This window comes from Colossoma macropomum, unplaced genomic scaffold, assembly GCF_904425465.1.
Source record: "Colossoma macropomum unplaced genomic scaffold, Colossoma_macropomum, whole genome shotgun sequence".
Taxonomy (NCBI): domain Eukaryota; kingdom Metazoa; phylum Chordata; class Actinopteri; order Characiformes; family Serrasalmidae; genus Colossoma; species Colossoma macropomum.
The window spans coordinates 23,440,195-23,452,405 of NW_023494801.1; the positions used below are offsets into that span (position 1 = coordinate 23,440,195).

At 39.1% G+C, this 12,211-nt stretch overlaps 1 protein-coding gene across 1 annotated transcript in view; it reads left to right on the plus strand.

Moving 5' to 3' along the window:
• Positions 1 to 12,211, plus strand: part of LOC118821830 (ras-related protein Rab-26-like) — a 133,572-nt gene that overhangs the window by 72,270 nt on the left and 49,091 nt on the right. Inside the window, exon 5 of the mRNA XM_036590566.1 lies at positions 6,960 to 7,012. Within this exon, the coding sequence (XP_036446459.1) occupies positions 6,960 to 7,012 (53 nt within the window). The remainder of the gene's footprint in view (positions 1 to 6,959; positions 7,013 to 12,211) is intronic.

The window sequence follows — 12,211 nt, forward strand, 5'->3', positions numbered from 1 at the left end:
ACTTAACTTTAGAGGTGTGGAAAAATATCCCTGCACATTTCTTTGAAAAACTGAAATCTCCTGAAAAGAATGGAAGTCAAAAGGTGGACACAGTAAATACCAGAAAAAGAAAAAAATATATATTTAGCTGGTAAAGCTTCTTTATAGTTTTCTATTTCACTTTTTTCCTAACACTGAGAAAACAAATAACTCGCACTTAACAGCCGTTTTGTCTGGAAAGGACGGTCCCTCACTTTTGCACGGCCCTATAGATAGGGCTTAATTTGTGCCAGAACAAGATAGGATCTTGCACTTCTTATGGTGGATCTCACACCTCTTTCACTTATGAAATAAATGTATGCAATGCAGTGTTCCATTTTCATTTTCTACAAACCAGTGTTATGCTCTGCGTACTGGAGAGCTTCTCTTTGATTGACCAGCTCCTAGCTGTATTCAATTTTATTGTTATGGTATGGGCTCTACACCCACTCACTCTACTTTTGCAATTAAAAGCCTCACTTGGATGTCATAGAGACTTCAGTTAACAATCCTTTCTCCCTCCTCCCCTCAGAAAATTACAGACCGAATTACCTACTATTATTCACAAAATCATGGTCTGATAATTGTGTCCCTGTCTGGATACAAATGTCTGGAAGGCGCACTTGTGTCATGTTGGAAAAACAGTTTTTTGACCGCTGCTACTCGCCGTATTTAATCTTCTAGGGCGTGTGTCCATATTAAACATTTGCCAAGTTGTGAAATGGTAGATTCTTTGGAGCTCTTTCAACTGTTTACTTGATCTGGGTAGTAGAGCTTTGTCTCCATCCTCTCTACCCTGGGAGAGCACTAGCTGGACGAGAAATGAAAAAAGAATGTCTATCAGAGAAGCGAGTTCTCACAGGCTGATTTGAAGGGTGATTATACTAGCAACTACACGTATAGAGCACTTTATATTCTCACACAATACCATCCAAGCATTGCTTTATATGCACCATACCATCAACTTTCCACATGAATAGAGTGTAATCATATAACCACTGCTGACACACGTCCAGGAGGCATAAACAGACGTCACCCTGATAACTAATCAGATCTGAATAGGGCTATTTCTTTATTCATAGTTCTCTTAACTCATGTTGTTATTGTTTTGCTATCTGGCGTTGACCCATGAATCATGTGTTCCCCTCAGGAATCTTGATTTTTGTCATTCCTCATGATCTAAGTGAGTTTTTCCCTGCTGCTGTCACCTTTGGCGTGCTCATTAGAGGCTTGGATCCAGATTTCTATAGGGCTACTTTATGGCAGCTGTTGACCGTGTACTAAACAAGTACATTTTGAATTTGGACTTGCTATATCCCAATAGCAAAGTGTAGCAGATTTAAATGAAAGGCATGTAGCTATAAGATATTCAGTTAAATCACATGTACATGTCACGTCACTCTTCTTTTTAAGTACCTAGTATTTGAGTGTACACAACAACCTTTTGGAGTAAATGTAGAAAAGACAAGTACATTTGTTTGATTATTTTACATGCTGAAGACAGAAGTCAAGCTACTGACTCATAGCATCTGTTGATGAACTGCTTGTGCTTTAGCAGGAACACAATTTGCAAAGAAGCTGTTGAATTTCTCTGAAGAGCCCATCTAACATGTGCTTTGGGAACCCACATGACAAAATGTTTGATGCGTAAGAACCTGTTTAACACATTTGTTAATCCTAAGATCCAGCATTATCCGGAAACCTCCCACTGGACTGCATACCTAAATCACCTTTAATACACACTCTTTTTATGTGTTCGGAGACGCCTCTCTCCCTCCTCCAATCAGTCTACCAGATCTGTCACTACTCAGTGATCCACAACTTTGTAATTTGCAGATTAAAGGAGAATTCCAAATCAAAATCGCTGCATAATTAAATCATTAAGATGTAATAAAGTTCAATCAGAGTAGTTTGATGTGAAATTCTTCGTTCTACTGAAACTTGCAGAATTCAAATTTGTTCCAAGCGGTGATGATGGAAACAGATGTCCAAAGTGTTTAGTGCCTTTTAAAGGTACATGACAGGAAGCTATTACATGAAATTATGAATACATTGCCAGATTAGTGAGACACCTTTTTTTCCATAATGGAGTGGTGCATACAAGGTGTTGTAAGACACAATGGTCCTCAAAACTTATTTGTTTGGATTTATTGCACACCATGAAAATGTTTGCCTGCGAATACTAAGATTCTGAGTTTAATTCCCTGTCTAGGATAACGTTCGCAAAATGAATCTATGCAAATCTTTGTGGATGTATGTTTTAGAGGTCCCTCATCTATAATCACTACAAATGAAGGCCTTTCTGAGTAATCTTACTGCCCACTGTATGTCTTCTGTGTCCTAAAGCTGGCACACAAGGCCTCGTTGTGCTTAGACCCCGCAGATTGTGACTTACGACCTTGTTTTGCTCTCCGGTGTCAATCAGAGAAGGATGAGTCTTGGTTGTTTTTGTTTTCCTTGCCACTGTCACTCTTGGCTTGCGCGTTAGAGGCTTGGTCCTAGATTTCTATGAAACTGCTTTGGCAACGTCTCTCAACATTTTACCTTTATTAACATAACAAATAAAAGCTTAGAAGACATTTGTAGGTTCACTGGTCATTTTGAATAGAAAATAATGGCTACATTGGTGTTGTATACATTGTGGTTCCTATCACCACCACTGTAAAGAAAATCTTAAATAGTGTACAATTAGTCTACAATTAACTATTTCACATCGAACTGCTCTGAATTACTTTGTTTATATCTCAAACATTTGAATATGCAGATATATTGGTAAATCATTGGAATTCCCCTTTAAACACTGAACATGAGAACCAGAGGATGGGTAGTTGCATGACAGAGGGAATTGTGCATCGATAGGCCCTAGTGACTGAACAGCCAGCTCAGGAGGGTTATAGGAAAGAGGGTGACAGCAGTTGATCATTTTGTCATTGGATTCACTGCTAGTGGGATGAGTTTTTTTTTTCAAAGGTGTAAAGTGTAAAGACCATTGTAGAAGTAAAACATTAGTATCATTGTGAACACTGTAACAATAGGACATTCCAGCCTAAAACTAGCATTCTGTTATATTATTTGCTGTGTTATGCAGTATTCTACAGCACAGAGTTCCCTCAGCCTCGTTGATTTGACAAAATTCAGGATTTTGTAAGTTTTGTGTTTTCCTTCATCAGTGTTCTGTTCCTACAATACCTAGCATGCATTACACAAATATATCATACAAACATTGTAAAATTCCCTTATGACAATAAAGAAATCCTGACTGCTAGCATAGCGACTGATGTAGGGGTTAATAAATATAGTTGTGATATTCAGCAATAATGTTAGGTGTCTGCATTAACCAGTGCTTGTAGTTTTTCAAAAGTGTTTCCCATCTTCAAAATACATCCTCAGAAGGGGCTTTACTAGTACTCAAATCAGGAAATCTCACTCTAGAAATTACTGGGGCATGTGAGTCGGCATGGTTACAGCATATGGTTGCATTTTCTATTTTGTCCGAAGTCTCCCTTTGGGGGATCTCTGCGTCGAGATGATTGTGAAAAAGTGCCCCGATCAGTAGATCGGACACTTCAAATCAGTAAAATGGACACTGAAAATCAGTAGATCAGATATTACCCATGAAAAATGGGCATAAAGCAGAGCCGTCTGTTTCTCTCTGCTCCATTTCCAGCTCTTTTCTTTTTGATGGAAAGAGTCTGATTTCGTCTCCCTCTGGAACCTCTCATTCCCCAATTGGAGTTTACTACCGTGTCTTCTTAAGCGTATCAGATCTCATCTGTTCTGTCAGTTTTTCTCTCTGCTCTCTCACTCTCCCACTCCAGTTGCTGCTGTGCTGACTCTCTGACAGCACTCAGTGTTGAATACTTCAGTTATACCAAAGTTGCACTTTTCACAGGAAAAAAAAGATCTTCTGAAGGGCTTGAGTAGTAAAGGACGGGCAGTTAAGTCCATTTTTCAAACAAGTCTCACATTTCTGATGCAGAAGAAGAAAGCTGTTTAGACCAGGCATGTTTGCATGTGGATTTTAGCTCTGTTGAGTTATAAAATCTGTTTAAGAATTGATTCTATTCCTGAGAAAATTACCATTGATATTGGAGACTTTGGAGAAAAAGATATATGCAGAATACAAACACATTCACACTCAAGTACTATCACAAACAAGCCTACCCACCCGAGCATGCAGCAAATCACACCTGCTTGCTCACACACACTCGAGTGCTGAAATGAACAGATAAGAGGAGTGCAGAGAAGCCAATCAGGAGAAGGTTCTGTTACCTTCCTATCATCCTCCACATCCTCTACTCTCAGCAGCAGCCCTACTCTTCACTCTCTTAAACGCTGGGTTAAAATTTCACTTCAGTACCCACACAGACACACAGAATGACAGAATGGTGCTAAATCGAATGCCTTTGTGCTTTGATATTTTATTCATATTATTTACATGCGTGAAGATATCCCAAGTTTTTGACCTTTTTGAGCATTTTGACCTGTAATGCTTAAGGTGTCCCAGGTCAAATCCATTAAATTTGCTCTGCACTACACTTCCTCAGTGGTTCTTGGCTTGCTTCTAGCACTTTTACACCTTTAGTTGGTGTAGAACATTTCCCATATGTGGAGGTTCTGTAAATGGGAATTCAGCATAGCTACTGATGTAGAGGCTGAATACAGTTGTGATAGTCAGCTTCTGAGCAGTAATATTAGCATGTATAATCTTTTAGAAGATCCTACCAGCTTCAAGATTTGGAGGAATTTTCCTAGTATTCAAATAAATGGGAATTCCACTGATTTTTCAAAAGTACTACGTTATTCAGTAGTTATAATAAACAATATCATTCAGAGTGGTTTGATGTGAAATGATGCACTGTAGAGAAATTCAGATTTCTTTACAGTGGTGGTGATAGGTCTACAACACAAATAAAGCCATTTTATTTACTATTAAAAAGAACCAGCCTATGCGTGTTATGTGAGTTTTCTATGCAATTTTGATTATTTTGATTACTTTGTTAGTGCTTTTTGTTAGAATAAGTGAGAGCACTGCGATTTAAACCCTGGAGCATACCAGTAAGCAGTCTGCTTTAAAATGAACTCTTAATGTGGTTTATTTTGAATTATGAACGCAAAACACAGCAAAGACAGAATGAACCATAGTCTCCTCCACATACCTTCTTTGGTATGTTCAACAGATACATTTCTGATGCTGTTTTCACATGTCAATGTGCGTTAGAGAATCTCTCTATGACCTCTGTACTGGAAATTATGACTTTGTTCAAAGACATGTTCAAATTAGACATGTTCAAATTAGACATGTTCAAAGCATTATAACGTACTCTGTGTAAAGAAGGGGAAAGTCAAAGGAAAATGCGTGTTAAAACAATAGAGTTCAAAAATGATTCAAAGATATGGAAAAAATTACGACCTAACAACTGTGCGAGATCTGGCAAACTAACACAGATGTTACCAGCTTGTTAAGCTTTCATCTTTGAGAGAGAGAAGAAAATCAAGCACCCCTCTCCACTCAGATCTGGGAAAATCCACAGGTGTTTCTGTCCATCCTTCCACTGTGAGAAGACAACTCAACATTATGAGTCTGCAAGGATGCGTAGCTGTCAAGGTGCTGTTACTGAGAAAAGGGAACAGATAAAAAGAAAGAAGTATGCACTAGAACTGTGCACTTAAACTGGACATCTGAGATGTGGAATAAGATTTTATGAGTAATTATTATGTAATTGAGATTACTTGGAATGGGTATGGAATGGCCTCTGACAGCTGATTGCTTTAGAATACTCTGCAAACACAGTTACGTTGTGACAACCCATTGTTTTGGTGCCTGCAACGTTGTCACAATGTTTAAATGTAATTCCTCAGAAAGTTGTGACAACGTTATCTGACAGCATTGTGAGAACATAGTGGCAACGTTGTCAGTATGTTGTCACGACCTCCTAGAATCATCATAGGTTCCATTATGTTGTGCATGGAACTCCATTTTCGCGAAGTTACCAACAAGTAGTCATAACACAAACGTTACTGAATAATGACCTTGTTCAGACAACGTAAACAGCACCACCTTTTGACAATGTTGTATGCAACATTGTAAGACAGTAGGCAATGTTGTGACAATGTTGTGTGTTTGCTGGGTATCACAAGGCATACATAAAACAAGTGCAGCATTCTTCAGAAAGTATGTTGGCTATTATCCCAGTTATTTTTGCCAAATGTACATGCTAAAATTTGTTTCAGTTGTGATTTTTTTGTTCATATGACTTTTGTTGGTATCTTTTGGTTCAGTGTCAAATAGATTGGTGTAAATGAACCAGAATTAAAATGCAGTAATGGATCAATTTTTGCTTTGGCCCAGACCAAGGGAACTGAACTACAAATATAGAAGCAACCTAAGTGAATATATATCTCCTTTCAGACTACTCATGCTGTTCTACAGAACTACTTAACATAAATCCATTCAAGCCTATAAGAATCAGCACCCTGCTGCTCCGTTAGCTGTACCCAAAGTTCATTAGCTTAGTGCTTGAGTTTCTCGCTGACAGGCTCTGATAAAGACTCATGCTTGTGTTCCAGCGAATTAGGCCAGGCAGCCGATTTGTCAGCCTGGCTGACAATGAGCGAGCAATGCAATTACCCAGCATTATGAAAATTCAGCCTTGAGAAGAAATAAAAGAAGCCAGACATATAGGAACCGCCACTGCAGAAGTTCAAAAGGAGGTGCACCAAAGGCCAGACAGAAACTTTCTTGTAAATTGGTAATAGAACTAAATGAGATTTTTATGTTTGATGAACTTTTCCCAGGTGGGAGCTCTGGTTAACTGAATAACTAACCACCTCTGTTTCCTTCTTTCCTTTCTCTTTCCCACTGTCTTTCTTTTTCCCTCTCTCTCTTTCTCGCTTTGTTTTCCTCTCTGTTGTTTTCTTCTCCTCCCTGTTTCCTCCAGCTTTGCTGCTCCTGTATGATGTCACCAACAAAGCTTCTTTTGACAACATTCGGGTAAGAGCGTCACTGCATGCTTTTATTCACTCGGATAATAGCTTGCAAAATAGCCCATCATTAATGTGGTACCATTACTGCTATGCACTGTTAAAGGTGTCTGTCCAACAGAGCCTTTGATATTGTATGCACTTTTGTATATATATAGTATAGTTATTTTTTCTTTTCATTGTGGAGAGCAAATATATCCATGTGTCCAGGTTTTTAGTCTTTCAGAGAATGAGAGCGGTGGGGTTGGGGGGGTTTCAATCTGCTAGTTTAGCTCAGGCCCTTGGGGTGCTATTATAGACCTGTTCTCCCCAGCTGTCTGTCTCTGTGGTGCCGCTGCTGGAGGAGCTGTCAGTCCTCGAGGTGGACTTGCATACTTCAGCTCAAAGGTGCAGGCAGTTCACTGAAAGACACTAAATATCAAACTTACACACACACAGGCGCTTTAAGGAATACCTCACCCCCAGAATACAAGAGAATGATGAACATGCCAGCTCTGAAATATCAGGTCTGTCATGCTCCTGGAAAACAGCTTGGCTGAACGTTCAACCATATTTAATTTCCCAGTCTGATGGGATAGCATAAGGCCTAATGACTTCAATTTAGCCATTTTCTAAAAGCCATTCTGATGGAAAGCGCATTAAAACTAAATGCATTTTTACGAAGTTCAGTGGCATTAATGGAGTTACAAATGACTTCTCAGCGAGAGTAAGTTGATATGTATTTCTAAAACTCAAGGGAGCTGTAATATTAGTATGTAGTTTGTATGGTAAGCCTGTGCAAACACTGTAGAAAGGAAGACATGACCATGCATATTGTTGAATACAAATTGTAGTAGTGTATACAGGAACAGTTACATGTAACAAAATGTGTTGTGCATATTAACTCACTTGTAATTTTTTTTTTAGCATTTTTAGCAATGATACTGCAATGTTTGTCTAGGTTAGTGGTCAATGAGTGGTGGTCATGCATGCGGGATCAGGTTTAGAAAACATATTTCTTAACCTTAAGTACATTATTTTAAATTAGCAATGCTTTTGGAACCCACAATTTCAACTGGTCAGGGAAAGGTAATACACCCGAAGCTTGAGGGTGAATCTTTGCCATCAGCAAGAGAGCAATCTCTACATTTGTCTTTTTAGTTCTACTAGCTTTAAGCAATATTAATATAAATAAGTAGAGTGCCACTTTTTTTTCTCAGCAAGCGCATGTCGTTATGTAATTCTAAAGGTGTGATCATGACAAGGTTTAGCATTAGCTATAAAGCAATCTCAGTTAATATTATTAGTTATACTAGCTGTAACTGATATTTTATAAAGTTGAATTGAACCCACTGAATCTGACATTTACAGTCCTGATTTGGTTCTCTTTTATATGTGGTATTGAAATACACATCCTATATGTGGCAATGTGATCTAAGACTGAATAGTCAGATTTGAATTCATTCTAATTTATGCTAATCCAACTCAATCTTGATCATAGTTTTGTGGACACAGGAACAGACACCTGACAGCAGCATCATTAAAATGCCTGTTGTTAAGGTTATGAGTGTAACACGCTCAAGTAGTGTGAACAGATCAGGGACACAGCGTTGTCTAACAAGAGAATTCAAACTAAAACGTATTCAAAATCAGGTGTACTTCACATATATTAAAAAAGGCACCAAGGAGCCTCACATAGACCAAATATCTTTACCGCTATGCATTGCGGTTTTGCCACTGAGTTTGCAGCTCTTGCATTCAGAAACTGAGCTTCCTTTCTCTGCTTAATCAGCTTTCACAATTAAAACAAGCACAGAAGTGCACATTTTTTTACTCTGTGTAAACTTTGTTCGACATGGTCTTTTTAGTGTCTGCTGTTTGTCCTTCAAATTTAAAGTAGCAGTCTGCACAGCACATTTTAATGTAGCGTGAAGTCTATTGATTCCATTGAGTGTATTGATGTAGAGGACAGCTGTGTTTTGTTGGATGAGCGTGCTGAGTGGATCAGTTTTCTTTTACGCATGCAGGTCAGTTCTTGAGCGTACAGGTCACATTAAAAAGATAATTAAAAAGGATACTTTAGTTTGGATTTGAGATGATTTTACCCGCAGCCAGACTGTAGCCTAAGTTCAGCAATTATGTCTAAAAAAACTCTTGGCAGACAATAAATATGATCTTAGATAAAACTAAGAGATTATGGGCTATTAAAGACAATATCAATTAATCATAAGAAGCCCTTTTGTGCATGCAGATCAGTTCTGGAGTGAGAACTCTTCAGCCTGTTGGGAGAAATAAGTCACATTAAAAATTAAATGTGAATGAAAACAAAACCAAAAAAAAAACAGATTTGAACAGTAAATTGGGTTTGGGACACTTTCACCTGCAGTCCACATATAGCCTAAGTTTAACAGTTATGTCTGAAAACTCTTGGAAGACCTTTGCAAACATTCAAAATATGACCTTGGATAAAAGTAATAGATTTATAGGCTATAAAAGACAAAATCAATTAACAATAAAAAGCCTTTGCCCATCCAATGAGGACTAGGTTGTGCCCGCTATAAAATATTGTGTGGACCGCTGATCTAGATTAATGCTTTTCTGGTCCAGAATGGAAAGGAAGATTGAAAGTCCAGATGCTATCAACACAGGAGAGCTACCCTTTCCATACAATCTGTCAAAAAGACAAAGGTGTGGGAATAAAATGGTGATAAAGTGTTGCATGTTTCCTTATTCTTATTAATAGGGCCAGAAGCTAACCTGATTTGCTGGGTGAGTTAGGCTGTGTAGTGTAGGGATTTGAGGAATGAGGTTGAACCACAAGATAAATGCTTTTAATAGCAGTCCTGATGCAATAGCAGAGAAACGATTAACTAATTTCATGCCCACACCTGTAATATTGAACAGTCATTTGCTAATGTAGGACTCGATTTGTTGTCTATCTGCCACCCTTTTCCCCTAGCTAACAACCTACTCTTGTGTGCATGCATACACGCGAACGCACAGTGTATGGATCCTAACAGAGCTGACGAATGTGAAACAAATGACTCAGCCCAAACTAATCTGCGTTAGTAGCGGATGGGTAACCTGCTGTTGTGGCCAGCTAAAACATTTGTCAGAGATAACAGCATGAAAAATGAAGTTAATCAGCATAGCCTGACCACGCCAGCCACTGGCCCCCAACCGTTTTTCCACAGATAAAAACATTTGTCTCATCGGATTCCTGTCATGTCACATTCCCATGAGCCCAGTTGGCCCTCATTATAAAGTAAAGTGGCCTCTTTTGATGAGTGCACCCTAGTGGTGCGAAATAGATTTTGGTGCATTCTGAAGTCAGTGTGGAGGAGTGAAATTAATCAGAGCACAGCTGCTCATGCATCATCTTATTCTTGCTCTTCAGAGAGTACAACTTCCTCATTTACTAGGAGAGATTCGGTGCGTATGCCACCGGCAATGAAGCGCTCGACCCCCACAAATGAATATTTGATCAATCTTCAGTGTCTTTTCTTCTGTTCCTCTCTCATCAGAGCTCATATACTTTCCTATATTTAGCTCTATAGAAAAGCAGTTGCACACTAATTTGCCAGTATTCCTCCTTTCTAGTCCAACTACATGATGTAGTGTTTTCCCTGCCCATGCCCGTGCACTGATTCAGCTCAGCGGTCCAGACCATTCAGGTGTTTTGGAGAAGGGAAAATGCTAAACTGCAGAAGGGCTGTCACGATTGCTCAGTTGAACTCGATGGATTGATTAAAATTGATTGAAATTTACTTTCTTGCTGTAACAGCAATGATTAGTTGGCAGTTTGCATGATGATAATGCATATTTTACATTGTCTTGCTGATTCCTCTTATAATAAAAAACTGTCATGATGAACAGAAAACATGATCTAAATGACTTGGCTTGAGTTACTGTTGAGTTACAGTCGAGAAACTCTTGATCTCCTGGGATTTTCCCACACAACAGTCTCTAGATCTTACACAGAATAATAATTACAAAAATAAAAATGAAGGGCCGAACTTTTTAGTGCTGACTGGAATGTTTCAGTACCTCAAATCACTACTCTTTACAGTAGTGGTGGTCAGAAAAGCATCTCTGAAAACTCTTGGCTACAACATCTGAGGGGCACAAAGTGTTCCATTCCTATCACCCAAGAACAGGAATCTGAGGTTACATTGGGTGCAGGCTCACCGAAACTGGACAGTTGAGGAGTGGAAAAATGTTGTGTCAGATGAATTTCGGTTTCTGTTGTGACACTCGGATGTCAGAATTTGACGTAAACGGCATGGACCCAATGTGTCAGCAGTTCAGGCTGGTGGTGGTGGTGTAATGATGTGGGGAATTTTTCTTGGCACACACTGAAACCCCCAAATACCAGTCGAGCATCGTTTGCCACAGCCTGTCTGAGTATTGTTGCTGACCAAATTCAGGTCCGCAATTTAGCCATCTTCAACGTGCCTTGTCACAAAGCACAAGTCATCTCTGACTGATTCATGAAAATGACAATGACTGCAGTGACCTCCAAAGTCACCAGATCTGAATCCAATAGAGCACCTCTTAGTCATGGTAGAACACGGTATGAAGGCTTAGCTGATAAGTCTTCAGCAAAGACATGAGTCATGGCAACATGGACCGCAATATCTAAGGTTTGTTTCCAGCGCTTTGAACCTGTTTACACCTGGTCACTTCATGCATGTTGAGTAGGATTATATCTGGACAAGACTAAGCCACTAAAAAATGCAAGCGTAAACACACGCAAGACGGATTTGAAACAGATTCGATCACTCAGACCACTGTGTTAACACATCCGTCTCTCCAGAACAGATTCAACAACCAAAATCCCTCCCAGTACAACAAAAACCCCTCCCAGTATAACTGAAACTCCTCCACATGAAGTACGTCACTGGGTGCATGGTAATTGGTTGTTGTGTACTGTGCGGATTTGCATATTCCGTCCCTCACAGCAATCACATTTCAGTCCAACTAACTGGAGATGTAGAGTACAACTTTGGCTAAAATCTTATCAGGATACAACCCAGATACAAGTTACATGAAGTCACCACAGGCCAAAGAAGAATTCAGACTGTTCTGAGAGCAAAGGGGGGAATGGTATTACAGTGATGTTCCTGATAAAGTGGCCGGCGAGTATATATGCATTTTCTTTCGCCACTTAATATTATAATAAGTCTTTCCTTAAGAAGGTTTCATTATTTGTCTTTTCCCAACAAAGTGT